At 54.4% G+C, this 22,894-nt stretch overlaps 1 protein-coding gene across 1 annotated transcript in view; it reads right to left on the reverse strand.

The window, feature by feature from the left end:
- Positions 1-22,894, reverse strand: part of WWC2 (WW and C2 domain containing 2) — an 80,419-nt gene that overhangs the window by 20,832 nt on the left and 36,693 nt on the right. The window contains exons 6-14 of the mRNA XM_014531410.1: positions 18,395-18,524; positions 15,527-15,673; positions 14,861-14,934; positions 10,965-11,207; positions 7,953-8,042; positions 6,544-7,157; positions 2,850-2,979; positions 1,585-1,668; positions 1,403-1,489 (exon numbers count right to left, since the gene is read on the reverse strand). Of these exons, the coding sequence (XP_014386896.1) occupies positions 1,403-1,489; positions 1,585-1,668; positions 2,850-2,979; positions 6,544-7,157; positions 7,953-8,042; positions 10,965-11,207; positions 14,861-14,934; positions 15,527-15,673; positions 18,395-18,524 (1,599 nt within the window). The remainder of the gene's footprint in view (positions 1-1,402; positions 1,490-1,584; positions 1,669-2,849; positions 2,980-6,543; positions 7,158-7,952; positions 8,043-10,964; positions 11,208-14,860; positions 14,935-15,526; positions 15,674-18,394; positions 18,525-22,894) is intronic.

The raw sequence follows: 22,894 nt of genomic DNA on the forward strand, positions 1-22,894 counted from the left end.
CTCCCCCGGGGCCCAGCCCACCACACCCCACAGGCCACAGCCTGCCACGCCCCAGGACCATAGCCCGCCATGCCCCACAGGCCCCAGCCAGTGCACGTGGCAGGAGGCGAAGGCAGACAACACCATGGGACAGACGTGCCGAACCCCCACCCGCTCATGTACAGCCAGCTCCACTGTAAGTGATTTCTGAGCCTGGGGAGGGAGGGACCCACTAGGTGACATGGTCCCAAGAGCCTCACCCTGAGTCCTTAATGAGAGACGGCGGTGAGCACGTCCCCGGAATGCAACACATTGTCCTGCCAGAGGAGAAGGGCCGAGGAGCATTCTGGGACAAAACTTAAAACAGATGGACTTCCACAGCCCAGTCTAGCATCTCAGAAGCATCAGACATGACAACCTGTGTTAGACTCCATGCTTTGCAAAATTCAGAAGTTAGAGAGAAACAACTTGTAATACTACCTTAAAGTAAAGTTCCTGAGCGCACATTCTATGAGGACTCACAAATCTTGGAAACTGCACGAGATGCTTCCTTTTAAATCCCAGGAAGAGAACACCCACTGAGCCCCTCCCCGCCCACGGCCAGGCCTGTGGGAGGCGTGTTCTAGGAGATGCCTCTCCATGACACACTCTGCAAACGCACACGCGGACTGAGGAAGGCACAGCGGCTGTGTGTTATGTCCACACTGACCGTGGAGCTTCAGCGCTAGAACCTGCTGGGCCCGGGGCTGCGGCTGAGGCTGGGGTCAGCAGCATCTTCCCCTGCCTCCGGGGACCAGCACCAGGAGAGCTGAGGGGAGGGGAGGGCTGCTCCTTCTCCAGACCTCAGTGCTATGCACCAGCGGCCTCAGAACCACTACGCGACCCTAAACGTTCCCGTGGAAACAGGTTCTTCGTGGTTTAGAGCGAATGGCACAGGGAAAGGAGGGGGTGCTTTCCTCTCGCCTGCAGGGCTCCCCTCCAGCCTGCGGCCAGGAGCCCCCACAGGCACACTCCGCAGGCGGTAACTCGCAATCAACAGTGAGTTCTGAGTTGGAGGAAAAGCAGCTGTTTTAAGGCCTCGTCAATCTGGTCCCCGTCTTTGCAGGCCATTTTCTGGGGCTCGAGGTCAAGGCTGAGCATCGCAGTCCCTGCCACACGCAGCCCAGCGTTTTACAGTTTCTGCTTGAAAAGTGAGATAAAAAGTCCTGGTTCCTGTTCTTAATAATGAATCGGCTGAACAACAATCAAAACCCCAAATGCTTCTTCACATTCTCCCTTCCTCTGGTCTATCTGCTGCTGGAAGGTCCGGCGGCCCGGCTCCGTGCCTGCCACGCCTCCGCCGGAGGGACCGCTTGGTGACAGTGTAAATGTCCCCTGTGGACGGTTTTGATGGCCGCCATTTGCTCCTCACTGGTTTACTTACACTTTTGAAGTATGAGGTATCAGGAAGGCATGGAGATTCCGGAGTTGTGCTATAATCACCATGAAACTGGCCCTTTTCGCATCGTATCTGTGGAAAGAGAAGCTGATGAAGCAAGGAGAGCGCCCAGGCCGGTGGTCCCCGCACTGAATTCTAGGCCCGCCCTTACCCGTGCACAGCTTTACCTGAGCCCGATCTGCACCTGCGCCGTCTCCATGACGACGCCAGTATCCTCTTCACCGTAGGCAACGTCTCCCACTTCACTGGGTCTGGGAACCGGAGACAGGGGCGCAGGAGAGCGGCTCATTAATGGGGAGCTCGATGGTATGGTTACCATCTGCCACTGGACCAACTTGAGTGAAAACCTGAATTCCCAGCACCCGGGGGACACTCACGCAGCTCTCCCTCATCTTGTCAGGAGGGTCTGTCTCCAACCCTTTAGGCCAGCGGTTCTCAACCTGTGGGTCGCGACCCCTTTGGGGGTCGAACGACCCTTTCACAGGGGTCGCCTAAGACCATTGGAAAACACATATATAATTAGATATTGTTTTTGTGATTGATCACTATGCTTTAATTATGTTCAATTTGTAACAATGAAATTGGGGGTCACCACAACATGAGGAACTGTATAAAAGGGTCCCGGCATTAGGAAGGTTGAGAACCACTGCTTTAGAGGAACGACTTTCTGGTGCCTCTGTGGGGTACACTGCACCCCTGCACACATTCCCAGCTCCCAAAACCTACTCGGGAGCTGATGGCTACGCAGGTGGCCAGCCCCTCCAGCATTCTCATCCAAGTCAGGGTAAGTCTCAAGGAGACGTGTTTGAGGAAGGACAGCCCCTGCTTGTCCCTCCCTGTGACATGCATGTCTGTCCCTGTGAGATACTTGTCCCTCCCTGGCTGACATGCATGTCTGTCCCTGTGACATGCTGTCCCTCCCTGGCTGACATGCAAGTCTGTCCCTGTGACATGCTGTCCCTTCCTGGCTGACATGCTGTCCCTCCCTGGCTGACATGCAAGTCTGTCCCTGTGACATGCTGTCCCTCCCTGACATGCATGTCTGTCCCTGTGACATGCTGTCCCTCCCTGACATGCATGTCTGTCCCTGGCTGACATGCTGTCCCTTCCTGGCTAACATGTATGTCTGTCTCTGTGACATGCTGTCCCTTCCTGACTGATATGCATGTCTGTCCCTGTGACATGCTGTCCCTTCCTGGCTGACATGCGTGTCTGTCCCTGTGACATGCTGTCCCTTCCTGGCTGACATGCGTGTCTGTCCCTGGCTGCGGACCATCTTTGACACAGACTGACATGTGCAGGCACACGTTTCCTCAGTGCTGCCCCCGAGGCTGCGGGAGCGACTGACGGTGGCGGGACACCCTGGCCCGTGACCCACACGCGCTCGGGGGTGGGGGTGATGGGGGAGCCCCCCGCTGCACAGGAGCCTTACTGTTTCACGAAGCCTTCGTAGACGCCGCTGTCTCCCGCCACCGACTCGTCCGACACGGCCGCCGACACGCACGCCGTCCTCTCCCCGAGCAAGTGCGCGCCTCTCCTCTTGGGGGCCGCCTTTTCCACGTCTGAGGGGAGAGGGCACTCATGAGGTTTCCGATCAGGACACGTTAAGTGTAAAATACGCACACGGGGTGGTTCTGAGATCCAAACTAAAACCCCCCGAGAAGCAAGGAGGGGACTATTCACACCAGCGGGCGTGGTGGCCCGAGGCTCCGTGACTTACACGGTCCCCGGACAGTCCCTGGCCTGTGTCTGATGAAGAAGTGGCTTTCCTTTGTCCAGAACCAGTCTGAGGCGTGAACTGCACACTGCGCACTGCCCTCGAGTCTGGTGCAGGCGTTCCCCACAGGAACCACGCGCGTGGGGGTGGGGGGGTCCACCCGCCCCCCAGCATCAGAGACCGAGCGCCTAGCGCCCGGCAGGAAAGGACCCCTGGCTCCCCCTGTCCACACGCATGGCCTACATCTCCCACGGCTCCCCCTGTCCACACGCATGGCCTACATCTCCCACGGCTCCCCCTCTCCACACGCATGGCCTACATCTCTCACAGCTCCCCCTGTCCACACGCATGGCCTACATCTCCCACGGCTCCCCCTGTCCACACGCATGGCCTACATCTCTCACAGCTCGCCCTCTCCACACGCATGGCCTACATCTCCCACAGCTCCCCCTCTCCACACGCATGGCCTACACCTCCCCTGGCTCCCCCTCTCCACACGCATGGCCTACATCTCCCACGGCTCCCCCTCTCCACACGCATGGCCTACATCTCCCCCGCCTCCCCCTGTCCACACGCATGGCCTACATCTCCCCTGGCTCCCCCTGTCCACACGCATGGCCTACATCTCCCCTGGCTCCCCCTGTCCACACGCATGGCCTACATCTCCCCTGGCTCCCCCTGTCCACACGCATGGCCTACATCTCCCCTGGCTCCCCCTGTCCACACGCATGGCCTACATCTCCCCTGGCTCCCCCTGTCCACACGCATGGCCTACATCTCCCCTGGCTCCCCCTGTCCACACGCATGGCCTACATCTCCCCTGGCTCCCCCTGTCCACACGCATGGCCTACATCTCCCCTGGCTCCCCCTGTCCACACGCATGGCCTACATCTCCCCTGGCTCCCCCTGTCCACACGCATGGCCTACATCTCCCCTGGCTCCCCCTGTCCACACGCATGGCCTACATCTCCCCTGGCTCCCCCTGTCCACACGCATGGCCTACATCTCCCCTGGCTCCCCCTGTCCACACGCATGGCCTACATCTCCCCTGGCTCCCCCTGTCCACACGCATGGCCTACATCTCCCCTGGCTCCCCCTGTCCACACGCATGGCCTACATCTCCCCTGGCTCCCCCTGTCCACACGCATGGCCTACATCTCCCCTGGCTCCCCCTGTCCACACGCATGGCCTACATCTCCCCTGGCTCCCCCTGTCCACACGCATGGCCTACATCTCCCCTGGCTCCCCCTGTCCACACGCATGGCCTACATCTCCCCTGGCTCCCCCTGTCCACACGCATGGCCTACATCTCCCCTGGCTCCCCCTGTCCACACGCATGGCCTACATCTCCCCTGGCTCCCCCTGTCCACACGCATGGCCTACATCTCCCCTGGCTCCCCCTGTCCACACGCATGGCCTACATCTCCCACGGCTCCCCCTCTCCACACGCATGGCCTACATCTCCGTAGAGGTCAGAGAGGGAAAGTCCTCCACATAGAGAATTGCTCATCAGCTAATGTCATTTTTTTTTTTTTTTTAATAAAACCTTTGTGCTCCTGAGTCTTTGGCACCAACGACCACTTGCCGTTGATCTCTACCTCCTGGCCCTGGTGCGCTCCCGCTTCTGCGTCCTGACTGTACATCTCAGGAAGAGGTTGGGGGTTACGGCTTCAGATGACGGGCTGATGGCTGGCGGTGGGACTGCTTGCCCCTGGAGGACGGAGTGCCTTCTCTCCGCCCACCCCCACGGAGGGGTGAGGGTGACACATGACTTATCGATCAGTCCCAGGAGCAACCGGGCGGCCTGAGACTGACTCTGACAATGAGAGAGGCTGACCATGAAGGACGGGGACTTATTCCAGCTCCGTGTCTGTCACCACCTGGGACTGCTGGGAGCAGAGTGAGTATAAAAGGAACCCGGCTGCACCTGCAGGAGACTCCAGGGCACGGAGGGGGCAGACACCGTCCCTGGCTGAGCCACCTGCCCCACACGAAGGTGAGACACGACCAAGAAATGGAAGGCCCTTCGTCCACGCACAGAAGAGCGGCAGAAGGCAGTGTGTGACCCCTCTCGCCACACGTCATCGTAATTCCCATAAACCAGTGCGGGTACAGCCCGCCCGCTGGATGCCTCATGGACACGCATCCTCCTCCAGCCCCTCAGGAGTAGGGACGCACCTTCCCCCTTTCCCAGGAGGAACAACCCCTGGGGAGACGGGGTGCCATGCTGGCCAGGACACGCCAGCCAGCGGGGCAGCCACCATGTGAGCAGGCGAGGCTGGCTCCAGGGGGAGCCCCTGGCACCCCGGGCTTTGCACTTTGGAGCCACCGAGGGAGCCCCACTCCTGCGCTATTTCCTCGTGGCTGATTATTTCAGAAAAGCGTGACTTGGGCTCTGGCACCGGCCAGGCAGCAGCACACGAGCCGCACAGATTCTCCTGTGCCCGCCTCTGCCCCCGCCCCAGGCCCCGGGCGGACGGGGTCTCTGTCTTCACGAATGGAAACCATGCAAACAAGATGGATTCTTCTATCTCCTTAAACATCTGAACTGGCCAATCAAGTAATACTTAGGCTCCTAGGACCATGAAGACCAATTAAACAGGCTCCTTGAAACAGCAAGGCCGTGCTCTGGCGTGTCGCAGGCAGTCACGCGTGCAGTGTGGACCGGGCTCCGGGGCCACGCGGGGGCTACTTCCGTTTCGTTTCAGGCCAGCGCCATGGCAGACCGCCCTCCTCGACCACAGCTGTGCTCGTGTGCCAACAGGGCACCGCTGTCCTCTCTGCAGCCACATCGGCTCCGCAGAGGGAAACTATCCCGGAAAAGAGAAGTCTGCGTTCCTGTGTTCCTGTCTGAGCAGAACGTGAGGAAGAGCTGCTGCCTCCCGCCTGGCTGCAAGGAGCACGGAGGCCAGCAGGTGGCAGCGCGGCACCGTCCCCGGGCCACCCTACACCAGGCAGAGGGATCCTGTCTGTGAGCGTCTGGCCGGAAACAAAACCGTGTTCGTACAGAATCCCCGGGGCAGCCTGAACACCGAGCCCGGCACTAACGAGCAGGATGCTAATGGCTTCGGTTCTCGTCTGGTTCAGGCCAGCTCTGCACAGAAAGCCCTTCTCTCGGCCTTGTCCTCCCAGAACCGGAAGCTGCCCGAAGTGTCACGTGTCCACAGAGCACGTCCCGGTCACTGCCACACGCAGAGCAGAAACCAGTGACTCAATCATCACCCAGGGAAGGCGATTCCTATCTGATAAAGAAGAGTGTCTAGGGATATCACCTAAACACTCCTTAGACGAAGCAAATTAAAAAAGAAAAGGGGGACTAGCACCATTGGTGTAAGTGGAAAAAGTCACCCTCCCATCATTCCCCTTAAGACGGCCCAGCGGGGACCAGGCCAGCGACGCCCACAGGTACCTGCGGCGCCTTCGTAGAACGGCTCCCTGGCGCCTTCTCGCAGGTCTTTGTCCTCTAACAGGGCCTGGGACGCGCCCCCCGCGTCGGCGTCCAGCAGGATCTGACTGTCGCCGAGGCCCATGTCTGCGAAGTGGCTGCTCACGTCGCAGTCGTCGAAGTCGGCGGTGAACCGGTGGAGAGGGACGTCGTGGGAAGACATGGGGAAGGTGCCTTCCAGCACCAGGGGGGAGCCGGGAGGGGACAGGGAGGACAGGGAGGACCGCGAGGACAGGGACGTCACAGACTTGGGGGCCTCGGTCGGCGGGGGCGCAGGGCCCACGGCGGCTGCCCCACAGGGACCACTCTGGCCGGGCTGGCTGGGGGACTTGACCACTTCGTTCTCATGGATGGTGGTGATGGGCCCAGAAGGGACGTAACCACCCTTTTCTTGCAGGAGGAAGTCCAGTTTATACTGATAGTCCGAGTCGAGCTGGTCGCCCGGGCTGGTGTAGTAGAGCTCGCTGGAGCTGAGGGAGTTGAGCGAGCCCCTGCTGGAGGTGTTCAGGGACCCCCGGCTGGAGGCCAGGGAGCCCAGGCTGCTCCCGGACGACATGGACAGGGTGCTGGCGGAGAGGCTGCGAGAGGAGAAGCACGATGGTCAAAACTGGACTCATCGGGAAGCCCAGGCCCAGCCCCGCTGGCTCTTCAGACCCCGTGAGGCCAGAACAGCCCGTGATGGGCTTCTTCATGAACACTGCAACCTGGCTCTCTGCTACTCTTTCAGCAGTAACCCTACTCTTATTCAAAACCACCCCTCTCTCGCAAAAGACACAAAAGCGGGGGAATCAAATCCCTATCGGCAAATCTACCCGCACAGGGATCCAGAAGCAAGGATGTCATTTAAAATACAGACGGGTAAACAGTACCAAGTGCTAGTGCAGTCACTTTGCTGAACAAATGGCACTTTCTGAGAGAAATGAGGCGCGGTGAGGAAGCAGAGCTGACAGAGTTGGGCTCCCCCACCTCCCCTTATGTGTGTTTAAATAGTGACGATGTTCTCGGACGTAGCTGCCGCCGCCCCCCCCCCCCCCCCCCCCCCCCCCCCCCCCCCCCCCCCCCCCCCCCCCCAAAAGAAGGGCTGACGTGGACAAGATATGTCATTTCCCTAAGTGTGTACTGAAGCTAAAAAAAACCTGCTTCCCACTATATATTTCAAATGTGTTTCAAATGCCACCTGGAGGTTCATGAAAGAAAAATCTATGCAACCTTAAGTTTGGTCATTCAAGTTTGAATTGTACTAGTATAACTTACAATCCTTTCTTTTAAACAGTTGAACATAAGGAGAAAAGCAATCAAAGGTGGACGAAAACATTCCTGAATGCAGTCAGGAAAGGACATCCCCTCGAGAACCGAGAACCGGAGAGACTTGCCTTTTCAGCTCTGAGTGCAGATAAGTAGTTAATTTGGTCGTTTCTTCGAGTTTCTGGAGCAGCTCCTTCCTTCGCTCTTCCAGTTTCAATCTAGAAAAAAACCACAGAAATGAATTTATATTTTCAAATGACGATGAGAAAACACGGAGACTGAAGGGAAAGATTATTATCATACAAACATTACACGCCCCGAGGTGGGGGGGCGCCGGTGAACTTGATGGTGAGGGAGCAGCCCCTGCAGGAAGCGAAGTGGGCAGGAGCACCTCGTTAGCATAACTGAGGATGCTGTGAATTTGGTTTTCTACAATTTCCTTCAACGGGCGAAAAACCTCATGCTCTTGTGAATTAGAGAAAGAGAGTGAGAAGGAAAACAAGGCCCTAACCGAGGTCACAGGCTCCCACAGGCCCGTGCTGGGCTCCCAGTCCTAGAACAATGTAACAGCAATGACAAGAATCATAGAAGGTCACCGAGGTACTGAATAGGTAGAGACTGTGCCAAAGGAATGTTTAGTGATAAAAATTCCAATCTTAATTCGATGGGAACGTTAGTGATTAAGAAACCAATTAGTCCAAATGTCTGTGCGAGAGAGACATAGCTATGACTTCCCCTCCGTCCGCAGGACAGCCATCGCCGCACCAGATCATCATGGAGCTCCGTGCACTTGGCTTCACTGCACTGGAGTCGGGGGTTTGTGAAAATCAGATGTTCTGGAAGTGTGTACGCGAAGAAGCCATTTGAAAACACACTCAGCTCCCAGGTTATGCAGTTAGGAGCCTGTCCGAGGGCCGCTGCGTCATCTCAGGGCCCTCAGACGTCATGGAAACGAGCCATTCAGGGGGTGCACGGGCTGCGGCAGGGGACGCGGAACACCACGGTGTCCAGGCTGGGGCTGTGCTGGCTGTGCGTCCTCAGGAGAGCCACTCGTCCAGGCCTCAGCCTACTCATCTGTGCAATGGGGAGCACAGTCCCCCTGAGCCTGCCTGTGAGGCTGTGGAGGCAACCAAGTGGGGAGAGTGTGTGTGAGGCGCGCTCGGACGTCAACACAGACCAGCCCGCTCAGAGCCTCACACCCTGCAAGGTGGCGATATAAACATTAACTCCTCTCCTGGGAAGAAAAAGAAAATTTCCCTAATTTCCAGCTCCTTAGAAATGTTATGTATGTTTTAGGCAGTAAGAAAACATGCCCATATTTTATTTATAGGTATTTTTCCTTTGATGTGTCACCAACACAATTTCATTATATGTTAAAATAAAAAAAGTAATTCTTGTCATTTTGTTTAGGACTTCAAAGGGTGGTAAATTCTTAATTCACAGCTTTCAAAGGTGGATTTTGAAAAGGAGTACAGGCCGTACTTTTTAAATCTCTTAAACATAAATCAGAACTCAACAAGGAAAAATATTAATACAAAACAGATGAAAGGAAGATCTGGAGAAAGCCCCCATGTCTCCTCAGAGCCGAGTCTTCTGAGCAGCAGAAGCCTTTCTAATTACGGATAAATCTAAACAGTGCACAAGCGAATGCAGGCTCTTTCTGGTATGTTAAGGAGGCAACAGCATGACGCTAGTGTGTTTCACGCTAAAATGTAAAATCCATCTGGCTGTGTGGCTCAGTGGTTGAGCATTGACCAATGAACCAGGAGGTCACGGTTCGATTCCTGGTCAGGGCACATGCCGGGTTGCGGGCTCCATCCCCAGGGGAAGGAGAGGGACCGGTGAGGCGCTGCGGCCCTTTAAGACAGAACAGGGACGGCATCTGCAGAGGCTTCCCCTTGGCACACTCTCTCCTGTTCCCTAAGGTGTGAGGCTGCGGCTGCGCGTTATCTTGACCAACATCTTCACTTACAAAGGCCAGTTCTCCCAAGGCGGTTAGACGCAGGGCAGGCAAGTCCACCCACGATGCCACCTAACCTGGGATGTCCAGAGACTTACTTTTCCCTTCCTCCATCCTCCCCACCACACTGTTTTATTTTTATTGATTTCAGAGAGGAAGGGAGATGAGAGAAACATCAATGATGAGAGAGAATCATGGATCAGCTGCCTCCTGCACTCCCCACACTGGGGATCGAGCCTGCAACCAGGAATCGAGCTGTGATCTCTTGGTTTATAGGTCAACACTCAACCACTGAGCCATGCTGCCAACTCAAATGTTTTGGTATTACGTAGACACATGACCTTACACATCTATAGAGCACAAGGAATTAGAAGGCAAGGAGCCGAGAAGGTACAAAAAGTAGAGGGACTGGGTCCGGCTGGGTACTGGGACGTTACTTCCCGTCACTTGGGATTACACGAATGTGAGTTTCTTTCCTGTCACCTTGGACTGGACACTGCTCCTCCCTGTTGGCCTGAGGGTGTGTGGTGGCTCAGGTGCCCCCTGGTCCACGGCTGGCACAGGTGTCGGCGGTCAGTCATCAGGTGCAGATGTGCGCCCGTCACACCGACACCCGGGGGTCCCCTGCCTAACAGTCCTGCTGATCTGACTGCAGAACCGGATTTTTAAGATTAAATGATCAATTCACACCTTCCCACAGAGATGAGAAAACCGCTTTACATGTCACCTCCTGCAGAGGAGGGTCTCAACGGACAAAGTCCACGAGGACATTCTGTGACCTGGGGAGAGGGCCAGGGAGCGAGCTGACCTTCCTTGTGAAATGAGAAGTAACTCCTTTTGCATCCTTGTGAGTAATGAACCCAGAAGAGGAAGCCTGGGGGCTCCCCCAGTCCAGGTAACCTCGCTCATCAGGGGCTCGGTTTACGGTACGGTTACCAGCCGCGGTCAGTGACGCTCTGCGTCCTTCGCTTTCAGCATCTGCCTTGGCACCTTCCCGATCCTCACAGACCGGAGGAGCTGCGGGACTCGGGACGCGGAGGGACAGCGGACGGGTGCTTGATGGCTGGACAGGAAGAGCCACCGGGCACAGTGCACCGAGAGCACCAAGCCCAGGGGCAGGGCACCAGCATGGCTGAGACACACCCACAGGCCTGCCCGGCCCGGCCCCGGGGACACCCACCTCTCGGCCAGCGCCCGGCTGGGGGCGCCCCGCACGGACAGCAGCTCCGCCTCCAGCCGCTGGCGGTCGGCCTCCAGGCGCTCCAGCTCGTCTCGGGTGCGTTTCTGCGGAGTGACGAACTGGAGCTCCTTCAGAAGTTCTTCTTTCTCGTGAATCAGCATCAGCTTCTCCTTCTCAACATCCAGCGCCCCGGGCCAGGCTTCACTGTCCAGTTTCGACAGCTCAATTTTCAGGTTGGCCATGCTGGAACAGAGAGAGGTGAGCGTGAACGCAGAGCTCCAAGAGGAGGAAACAGACGGGCTAAGGCGGGTGGATGCTAAATTCCCCGTGTGCCTCGCCAGGGGTGTGAGCCTTGCAGGGGGTGTGAGCCCCGCCGGGGGTGTGAGCCTTGCAGGGGTGTGAGCCTCGCAGGGGTGTGAGCCCCGTCAGGGGTGTGAGCCTCGCCGGGGGTGTGAGCCTCACTAAGGGGGTGTGAGCCTCGCAGGGGTGTGAGCCTGGCCAGTCTCTGGGCCTGGCTCTGTGCTTAGCTGTCACCATGTCACTGTCCCACCTTTCAAGTCTGGTGAGCACACCCCTTCTCTGAGAAAAGGGTGAAGGTCACAGCATGCAGAAGCTCCAAAACAGGGGGCTCTGGAACCCTGGCAGGTGGCGGAGGAGACCCGGAGGCCCCCATTAAAAGCTGCGGTGCCCTGAGTGCCACCGTTACAGAGGTGAGACGCTGTCCCCAGGGTGGCTTGGGGGAACTGGCACACGAGCCAAGCAGGGAAGGAGGAGGGAGAAGAGCGGCGGGTGGGCAAAGCGGGATTAAGACAGTCAACCCACCCCGGCCCCACGGCACCGAGAGCGGGCAGGGCCTCACTGCTTTCCCCTGGGCTGCGTCCTGCGACACCCCTCCCTGCTGGGCTAGCGTCTACGCTGCACGCAGCAGCGCCAGCATCCCTGCCTTCGGCCTGGCCTCCTCTGCGCACAGGCACCTGGTTGCTCGGCAGCAGACAGCCCTACTGGCTGCATCACTGGAGTGACAACAGGTGTGAGTGGGGGGACAGCAACGGAGGAGGAAGGAAAGCAGCGAAGGGAAACTTGGCCGGTTTCATAATTTTGCCTGACCCGGCATTTCTCACTGTGCAGAGCCCTCCACTCGATGGTCAAGATCAGGGGTCCTCAAACTACGGCCCTCGGGCCACATGCAAATACAAATATTGTATTTGTTCCCGTTTTGTTTTTTTACTTCAAAATAAGATATGTGCAGTGTGCATAGGAATTTGTTCATAGTTGTTTTTTTTTTAAACTATAGTCCGGCCCTCCAACGGTCTGAGGGACAGTGAACTGGCCCCCTGTTTAAAAAGTTTGAGGACCCCTGGTCAAGATGGTCAAGTGACCTCCTGATTCACCTGCACAATAACCGCGCTGTGGCTCGGTGAGGGCGCCAGTGGCTCACAAGGTCAAAGGCTCGGGGCCCTGGGGACCAATGGCACAAGACCACCTGTGAACACAGCTGGTGTCCTGTAAAAAGTGTGAGAGGACTGCTTTGGCTTGCGCCAGAGCACGCCAGAATGTGAAACCCAGAAAGGGGGATTCTGTTTTTCCCTTTTTATGGAAGAAGCTGTAGAAGAGGAGGAAAAAGGTGAACAAACAGAAAACGTTATCAGGACGAAGATGGAAGCAGTTCCACATCCTCGTGCCAGAAGTTTCTTGCTTTCGTTAAAAGTAAAGTCGCCGCCTCCAATGGGCACGTGTCTATCACGGACTCTGATCCCACCCACCGTCTGCATCGCCGATGGATGTACCATCAGCTACTCCTCAGCTGGAGCCACTCAACCACACAACCGTCTCAACGTTCGGAAAAAATGAATCATCAAAATGCTAACTAAGCATGGCATTGTTAGCTTCATTAGGCACACAGCGAAGGCTGGAGGAGAGAGCAGGCCTCCAGACACAGCCGCCTCCACTCATTCAGGATCGAGGAAGAAACAGCGCTTCCCACACACGCACAAACCCTCGCGATTCCCCGCGTCAGCACGGCTAGTCACTGTAACAAGAGCCCGCATCAGGGAGGACAGCAACGCCCCCCTCGCAGGGAAGAACCAGCCTCACGTTTCGATGGGACCCAGTTACCCAGCTGACCCCGGAGCAACATGCACGAAGGAGAGGCCTCTGACCCTGACCGGCACCAGGCAGGTGTGGATTTTATCTGGAGAGGGCGCACCACATCTGGGGGACAAAACAGGAAATGCGGGGACACCTGGAGCAGTGCTGTGCCAGCTCCCGATGGAGGAACTGGTCGGGACCGAAGTGCAGCGAGCGCTCCAGCTGCCGCAAGGGAAGTCGGGCCAAGCCCCCAGAACCCGGAGCACGGGCCTGGCTCTCAGGTTCATCCTGAGTGTGGCTGTCTCTTTAGAAAACCAGGCACAAGTCCTGGTGTGGCCCAGCACAGACCCGGTGCTAAGGGCTGACGGCCTGGCGTGGCCACCGCAGACCCGAGGCTGACTGCTGACCGCCTGTGTGCTCACAGCCTGAGGGCTGCAACCCTCCCACAGCCGCTTCCATGGCCCGGGGCCACGAAACCAAGTGTCCGAGCCTCCGCCTGGGCACTGAGGAGCAGGCGATAAAGCCCACAAAACACTTCCTGACCTGGGAAACGGACCACTTCCCGGGACAAATTCACAGGCATTAGCATTAGTCAGCAAAGTGTTGCTGGGAGAGACCAAGTGACTTGCTCGAGCTCCCGTGGTTAGTAATTTGTGGAGCGAAGCCGAGGGTGCTTCCAGGAAACTGAAGGACCGAGTCACGTTCCTAACAGAGCTGCACAGAGGCAAATAGTGCCTTTAGGCCAGCGGTTCTCAACCTGTGGGTCGTGACCCCTTTGGGGGTTGAACGACCCTTTCACAGGGGTCGCCTAAGACCATCCTGCATATCAGATATTTACATGACGATTCATAACAGTAGCAACATTACAGTTATGAAGCAGCAACGAAAATAATTTTATGGTTGGGGGTCACCACAACATGAGGAACTGTATTAAAGGGTTTCGGCATCAGGAAGGTTGAGAACCACTGCTTTAGGGGATCAAGTAATCACGCTGTTAAGCCAGAGCCTCTCAGAACTCTGGTGATGCTTATAAATGACCATCACACAGCCGTGCACACACCAAAAAAAAGCCACGGGACCGGGCGCTCAGCAGGTTCTCTCAGTGAGGCTCCAGGCTTGTGCGGAGCGACGGACAGGTTTCTCTGTCCCGTGCTGAGTGATGATGCAGCCCACCCTGCATCTTCCTAAATAGCATTATTAAAATCTTAAAAGGAAAATCACGACATCAAGCGTTTAGTATGGCTCTCCCTCAAAACATGCAAGGTGCCCTGTATCACAGAAACAAGCTGCGTCTGCCTACGAGGCAGGAACGGGGAGTCCCTTATGCTTCCCCTCGCAGAGTCCCGGGGAGTGAGACAGGAAGATCTCTCGTCCTTCTCCGGGAACTAGGCACTGGGCAGTCACCTCGGACTTCGAGGACATAAGCAGGAGCCCCCCAAACTGAGGCGCGTGCTGGACGCTGTCTACCGGGGGCCCGTGCGCCACTCCCCAGTCCTGAACCTGAGCCACTTCTAACTGTGAGTATGGTGCAAGCTCAGACCGCCCCGCTTCCGAAGAGCGGGGGCATTTCGTCCCCACGCTTCTCATGAATCCTCCATGTTCTTCGGCTTCGCGGGGAGGGGAAAGGAGAAACAGAGCAGAGAGGGGCTCTGAGCCCTGACTTCTAAGACGCCAGGGAGCCCGAGCAAGAGCGTGTGGGAGCGCCCAGCAGATGGCACTGCAGGCGCGGAGGAGAGCCTGGAGCCGCGCTGGTGGAGGGAGCCCCGCTGATGGAGCCCCGCCGCCGGCTGCACCCTGCCCAGGCTCACCTTCTTTTGGCTTCTTCATACTGTAGACTCAGCCTGACCTTTTCAGCTAAATTGGATCTGCTTCTCACTCCGATCTAGTGAAAAACAGAAGGGAAAAAGTCCATGAATCTGCTCAGGAAGGAAGGTAACTGCTTCTGTTTCTGGGAAGTCCGAGTCCTTGGACAGCGAAGGAGCCGGTGCTGACCTTGAGACACCGGTGCTGACCTTGAGACGCGGGTGGGAGAGTCTGGGGAAGGCACTACTCTATAGTCTCCGTAGGGACAAAACGTCGCCTTTTTAATGCAAACTTGTCTGTCTTTCAAAGACTTTCACAGCATCTTCTCCACACATTAAACTTAAGGTTAAAAAGATCAGGTAAATGTTTCTGGTGCCCAGGAGTTTATGAAGGTGCACACGTCAATAAAATTTATGGACTGGAGCTAATTTCCTCACTTAGCACAGGAGCCAAATTTTCCATCATTTAGCTTCCAGCTGCATACAATGTGAAGTAAATAACTTCAGAAATTAATTTCTCAAACAGGCAGGCCCTCTGTTGACCTCTAACTGTTTTACTGTCACAGCACATAATTCAAAGGCGCCTAAGAGAACACGCAAGTCACCGGGGACTCACTGCAGACCTGCTGATGGCACCCGAACGGGACAGCACACCCTGCGGGCGTGGCTCACCTCCCCGGAAATGCTGGTCTGGGACCCGGCGTCCAGGGTCTGTCGGGAGAGGGAGAGGTGAGAGTTCGCGGGACTGGCCCTCAGGTCTGGCTCCGACCTGCCGATGCTCTGGCCCAGGTGAAACCGCTCCTGCAGCTTAGCCAGGCTCTGTTCAGGAAACACACGGGACTCCATAAGCTTAACGCGTAAGTAGAAGTAAATGCAAAGAACGAATCTTCATGGAAGAAACAATGACTTTATTTTAGCGGGTACCTAGCACTTTAAATTATTGAAAAAATAAGAGCAGAATATAATTTTGCACATACACATGTGACTCTGGAAGTATGTGAGAGCATATGAAATGAGTTATCTTAACTTTCCCAAGACAGCCTGGGAGTTCTTCACCCTGCGAATAATGGTATCTTTATATTTAATTCAGATATTTCTTATTTTTGGAATTTCATTCTAAAGAAGCCTCTATTTTAATAAGAACCACTCACTTCATGCAGTCGAAATTAGGGAAGCATGGAATCCTATAATGCAGTCTCGTTTGAGACTCAGCAAGGAAATGTACTTAGCCGGCGTCTCGCATGGCACCATTCTACACCTGGACCGGACCCAAGGGATTATGTGGCTCCCGTAATGTCAGAGATTGGGAAACTGAGGCCCAGAGGTCGAGACACGCAGACTATCTGAGCCCGTCTGTGCCGACTGCGCGGCGCTGTGAAGGCGACACGCTTGGCTGGGAGAGTGAAAGTCAAGTGCATGCGCCTCTGCCAGCACCGGGGGTAACAGACTGGGCGGCCTTAGCGGGAGGTGTGAGCAAGCGGAAGGCTGAGAAAGGAAAAACTAGCTAAACTGTCACCAACGCAAAACAAACTCACAAAACACTAGTAAAAATGGTGAGAAACTTACCAACTTTGTGAAGAACCAACACTTGACCCTGATATTTAAAATTCTCATAATAAGAAATTAGAACCATCAGGTATCTGATACATATTTTTTTACCTAACTTTCTCTATCTTCTTTCAAAGGGATATTTATACAAAATGTGTGCACGAGAGGGACAAGCCTTAAATGGTCACATCAAATGATACGTCACAGAAAAGAACCCAGAAATTGCTTAGTGACGCTGGCAAGTCTTTCCAACTTTTCCATCTGTGCAGCGAAAAGACTAGCATTTTCCAAACCTGCCTGTGACGACAATGCACTCGGTCAATCTAGGTCCTGACTAGCTTTTTAAGAAACAGAAGGGCCTAGGAAAGGAAGTCTGAGTGCATTACTGGCACGAAGAGCAGGCATGTTTCTGTGAAGTCTGTTCTGTGTGTATCCACAGGAAAGGTATCTGTGTGTGAGTGGGTTTTGACATTAAATATATTTTTTACTGTGTGTTGTGGCCAAAGCGGTTTGAAAGTCAAAGACACTAATGCCACTTCAGCTCTACTGTTGATTTCTGTATTTACTGATTAATTATTTTATAGGCTGGAGAAATTAAAACGGAATCTTTTCTTTTTAATCTGGCTTATGTATAAACCCAAAGTTTATAGGAAGAATCAAAGATGACCTAACATTGCTGACAACTATAAATTTGTTCAAGTTCCATTAACTTTTTTCAAGTGGCTTTTTTATGTGCATTTCAGAAACTATTGATTTAATCAGCAGGACCACTGTGAAGCCAAAGCAGAATACATCCAAATAAAGTCCTGTATGTGTTATGATGATGGTAAGACCCCTGGGTGTGAATTGGAGTCCTGTCACTTACCAGCTGTGTGACTGTGAGTGAGTTACTTAACTGTTCTGTGCCGTGATTTCCTTGTCTGTAAATTGGGATAATAAAAGGGCCCATCTTTAGGTTGTTGTGATAATTAAATGAATTGTTTCTATACAAGGGGCACAGCGATTGCCTGGCACAGAGCCAATACTTTAAGTATTTGTTATTATTACTGTTGTCTTCCCTATTTGATCTCTCAAATTATTTCAACATTGCCAAAATGCAAAATTATATGGGTTCAAGAATATTTACCTATTTCCAGCTAGCATTTTGAAAACTGGCATGAAGTAGTTGAATATCATATTTAAGTTTAGAGGTTCTATTAGGAAAGCAAACATCACCACTGGTTCTAACATTTTCCCAAAGACACAGACGAAAGCCTCACTGGGCTGGGGAAGACGCCAAATATCTGGAATACAGAGAATCCTCAGCGCTGTGATAGTCGTGGACGGAAGGAGGGGGAGGAGGCAGAGATCCCTCGGCTGTCTGCTAAGTGGAGACACTCGGAATGCAGACTGCTGATCACTGCATGGGGGTGGTTTTTTGGGTTTCCACACACAGGGCTGGGTCACTGGGAGCTGAGACCTGTATGTTGAGGTTCCAGGAGTAGCAAGGGGCTCTCCTGCCACCGGCAGACCCCCTAGGTGACCACCCAGCCACCCCCTGCAGGGTCAGCAATCCCCACGCCACTCGGACGACCACCTGAGCGGAGGAGCTTTTCTAAGATCCTCACATAGATCCCGCCCTGCAAGGCAGGTCTTCTACCTCCTGATGGCAGGTGCCATGCCCTTCACGTGTCCCAGGCCGAGGACCAGGGGCTTAGGTAACCCTGCTGGTCAGGATCCCACCTGAAGTTTTCGTGAGCCGCAGGGCGCACACGGATGCTAATCTCCTCATGTGGTTCCAGGACCCACCACCCACTGACTCACAGGTCAGGGGCCTCGGGGGCAGCGTTTCCCTCCCAGGCAGCGCGGGAGCCGGAACCATCTGCTCCGGGCCCGGTTCGCACGGAGGGAAGGGTGATGGAGGCCCCCCACTCGGCGGATGAAGACTGCCTCCAGGGGAGTCTCTGGGCCCGGAAGTAGTGGTTGGACTTGGCCAAGTGCCCCATAACATACCTGCATCAGGTCCTGCTTCTCCTTCTCTCCTGAGCTGATGGCCTTTCTGATGGATTTCAGTTCCGTGAGAATGGCTTTGGCCTCGCTAAGCTCATAGCCACTCTGGCCTCCAGACATTTTTTTATCAATTCTGTTAAAAGGAAAAAAAAAAGAGAGAAGGAAAAAAGTTAAAGAATGACCGAGTACAAGTTCAACAGGCAGGAGGGACTGGTCTGGGCTGGGTTAGTTGGCTGACTGCTTCAGCCCTTGACTCTCACAGGTCAGATCTTCCTTCAGAGAGGAGCGCTCCTCTGTCTCTTCCAGCCACTTCCAGCCGGGATTCCTCTCACCGCCCGCCTCCGGCCTCCCGCCTCCCACCTCTCACCTCCCACCTCCCCCAGGCCCTTTCCCATCACTTTCATGCCTCTTTGCTTTCAGTCTGTTGGGTGACCTCACGGCCAGCAGAACTCAAACCTCATCACAGGCCACCCTGATTGGCTCTGAGAAAGGGCCAGGGCACTGGGAAACGACCTGCAGAGGAACAAGCACAGGGACTACGGGGTTCACCACTGTGGCCGAGTTTGGGGTTCAGCACTGCGGCCGAGATTACTGCAGCAGGTCTGCTACCCCAGCCTGGGCTGGACCGTAGCCGGCAGCCGGCAGGCCTTCCTACAGGGCACTGCGGCCGAGTTTACTGCAGCAGGTCTGCAACCCCAGCCCGGGCCGCAGCGGGCAGGCCTTCCTACACGGCAGTCCTTGTTGCTCACACCGGTCAGTGCCCTGTGACATCTGGATCGTGTGGTTAGTCTCTCCTCTCTTTTAAACATACGAGGTGTATTTACTCTACGTTTGTCAGGGTTATGAGTGGGGTAAACTGCTTGCCTTGCTGAATGAGTTCAAGTCCAGGAATAAGGCAGAAGGGCAGGCAAGCTCCCTTGTCAACCCCCACTGAATAGTCTTCAGTGGCTGACATACTACCCTGTGGGTCTGCTTCCCAAATGTCCTTGCACTTCACCTGGCCGCCCATGTCAGAGGACGTCATGGACCCTAACTGTGTTTGAAGGGCCCAACCGGATGACCCAGTCCTCCTAAGCGATGGTCAGCATCTTCACTCTCCCACTCCTGGCTCTCCCACCACCGGCCCAGGGTCCATGCTGGACACAGCCCACAGCCCTCCTTCTCCGCAGTCTTTCCCACAGAGAAGAGCCACAGAACACTGGCTCTCCGCTCACTGGGCTCTTAACATTTAATAATCTATAGTTATTTCAATGTGACAGGTATCATCTGAGAAAACAAAACCAATGCCATCGGATTCACTCTTCCACAGTTTCTTCAAACAAGTAAACTTTGTGCAGACAACATACTTCCCCAAGTGCGAGTTTAGTAAATGTTTTCTGCTGCTAAACAAACAATTAAAGTCCTAAGGAACATAAGAAAATAAAGTCAGTTTCACCCTAAGGCCATTTGAAGATGAAGTGCAGCGAAAGAAACCACTGGATGAAGCAGGCACAGTGTTGGGGTGGGAGGGGCCCTGGAGAACCCTGTCACCTCCTCCGAGGCCAGAGGCTATGCAGATTTAGCCCCGAAGGGGCCTGGACTCGCAGCTGCTCAGGGTCTCCTCACAGTGACAGCCTCGGCCTTGGGCTCCTAGGACTGTGACACTGAGAGTGTCTGATAAAAACACTGGGAACACTTTGGATATTGGTTAGTTCCATTTACGTGGGGAGGGCTTTATCAGTGAAGTCGATGGGTCCCTGAAGTATTAAACTTAGTGGAGGCAAAATTCTTATTTTGATTTTTTAAAAATTCTGCTTGATTTTATGAAATGGCTAGTAATAGGTGTCTCAAACTGTGTCAAAGTAAATTTCTAAAGCCCAAGTAATTTCTTCCTATTTGGGTAAAACCTTCAGAATTCAACCGTAAAACAAATCTCTAATTCAGAAATCAACTTTGACATTTGAAAATAAAAGAGCAACCTGGCCAGTGTAGCTCAGCAGTTGAGCATCAACCCAGGAACCAAGAAGCCACCAGTTCAATTCCTGGTCAGGGCATAGGCCCGGGTTGCCGGCTCCATCCCTGGTGGGGGGCGTGCAGGAGGCAGCCAATCAATGATTCTCTCTCATCACTGATGTTTCTCTCTATCTCCCCCGACCCTTCCTCTCTCTCTAAAAGCAACCTGGCCAGTGTAGCTCAGCAGTTGAGCATCGACCCAGGAACCAAGAAGCCACCAGTTCAATTCCTGGTCAGGGCATAGGCCCGGGTTGCCGGCTCCATCCCTGGTGGGGGGCGTGCAGGAGGCAGCCAATCAATGATTCTCTCTCATCACTGATGTTTCTCTCTATCTCCCCCGACCCTTCCTCTCTCTCTAAAAAAGAAAAATCAATAAAAATAAAATAGCAAAGCAGGTAAGTTGTTTTCAGGAATAAACTTTACCTTTTAAAAATAAAAGCAAAACAACCGCAAGACTGCAAATTTAAATTTCAGGGAGCTTTACAAATGGATGAACATTTCCTGGCTATCAGCAGCTCAAGCGAATGTTGAATCTGAAAGGCACACGCAGCCCAGCCCCGTCTCCCAGGGCCCGTGGGTCCGTCTCCCCCACTCCTGCCCCTGGAGCCTCTCACTGTGCCCCTCCCCACTGCCCCCAGAGCAGAATGTGGGGGGCAGTTACCTCCACGTCTCTTCCCTCTTCCACTTTTCATCTTTCATCTTTTTCCTCTTTTGACCCTAACTGACAACATAATAAAATATTAGCATTATTTGCTGATTTTTAAAACAAAATACTGTTTTTTGTTCTTAATTTGAGAAAAACCATTTTATATTTTTCCCTATATATTTTTTTAAACCTTTAGGTTTGTGTGTCCCTGTAATTAATGTTTATCTGTGTCTTAGTCTTTTCTGGAAGAGAAGAAATGGCCATCTGCACGCCTTCCCGGGAAGTAAGTGTCCCGGAGCCAGCCTCCCTCGGGACCTGTGCTGGCTGGGGCCTCACCATCGCCCCTCCGATCGCGTGAACACGGAGGGGCAGCGCAATATGCCTCCTCCTGGTCTCCATCTACACTCACGCTGCACTATCGCTTAGGCCAAGGTCAAATCTGGGGCCACAGAGTGAACGACATGAAGAACTTAGAGGATAAAACCCCATTCACTCATCCGGCATAAACTACTGAACCCAGTAAATGAAAGCCCGGGTTTAAGTTACATGGTAACTCCAGATTCAACAAAAATGTTCCGTTCTATTGTGAATAAGTGAAAAGTTGCAAAAGCCTGCAATGGGAAATTTAAATCTTTTCCTGAAACATATTCTGTCCTAACCCAAGTACAAGTCCCTTTATAGCACCAGGAACGCGGCTTCTTGAAGAGTATGGTCTCTGGGCTCCATCATTACTATCCAACGTCCTGGTAGCAGGGGGCTGCGGCTGGAATGGGAACAGCTGTACTTTGTCGCCGGGGGAGACCGACAAGGGAGGCTGCTGATGTTAGATACCGTGTCCTCCTCCGGCTGGCGGGACCAGCATCACTGCAGGAGAATGCCTGCGTTTTTACAACAAACGGCTATTGTTTTCTTGTGGAATGTTATTGACAGATTCTTAAACATGCCTCAGATTCCTATAAAAACGGAGACAATACGGCTTTGTTTCATCAATATAACGAAGACAGCGAGTTTGGCTAACCTTCACCCCCGGTGGTGACGCGAGTTACACTTTCACGTGCCTGAGAAATGTTTACCGTGTGGCTCAACATCGGGGGGGTGCTCTCCCGCATCTGTCTCTCCCCCCTCCTGCCACAAAGCCCCCTTTATGCGGCGACGCAACTACTAAACAGCACATTTGTGTCCCCTGGATCTGCCCATATTTCAGGGGGCTTTCAAGCAACGGAACTCTTAGAACAGTTACGTTTAACCCACCTAGGGCTCCTAAAATACACCTGGGGTCAGACCAGACACAGGATATTTTAGCCCCCCGGACCCTATGACTCTAACATGTGCTCAAATCTGAGGGTGGGCGCATCTGAAAGAACATCATGGCCAGGATTCCAGGAGGTGAGTGGGCAGAAAAGAAGATGAGCCACCAAACCAGTGTCTGAAAGTCAAGTCACATGACTAGTGGTCCAGGGTGACTAGGCATCCAAGATACAACTCATCATCCAACACTTGAACCATCAGTGTGTCTGCCTGGCCATGACACGGGATCTTTAGAAGGCGGCCGCCTTGTAGCTGGGTTGCCCCTGAGGGAGACATGGGGAGGAACGGGACCCTGTGTGATGGAGGAAAGCCCTGCAACACTGCCCACAGCTGGCCCCCGAGCCCTGCATCACAGGGGGAAGTCCAGGCAGCTGCACGCCTTCAGGGGACGAGGCCCTCCAGCCTCTCTGTGGTCATGGGCTGTGAGCCGTGCTTCCTCCTGGCATGGGAGGCCCCGTGGGTGGGGGTCCAGAGGCCCTGTGGGTGGGGGCTGGGAGGCCCTGTGGGTGGGGTCCAGAGGCCCTGTGGGTGGGGGCTGGGAGGCCCTGTGGGTGGGG

Source organism: Myotis brandtii, unplaced genomic scaffold (genome assembly GCF_000412655.1).
Source record: "Myotis brandtii unplaced genomic scaffold, ASM41265v1 scaffold802, whole genome shotgun sequence".
Classification (NCBI taxonomy): Eukaryota; Metazoa; Chordata; class Mammalia; order Chiroptera; family Vespertilionidae; genus Myotis; species Myotis brandtii.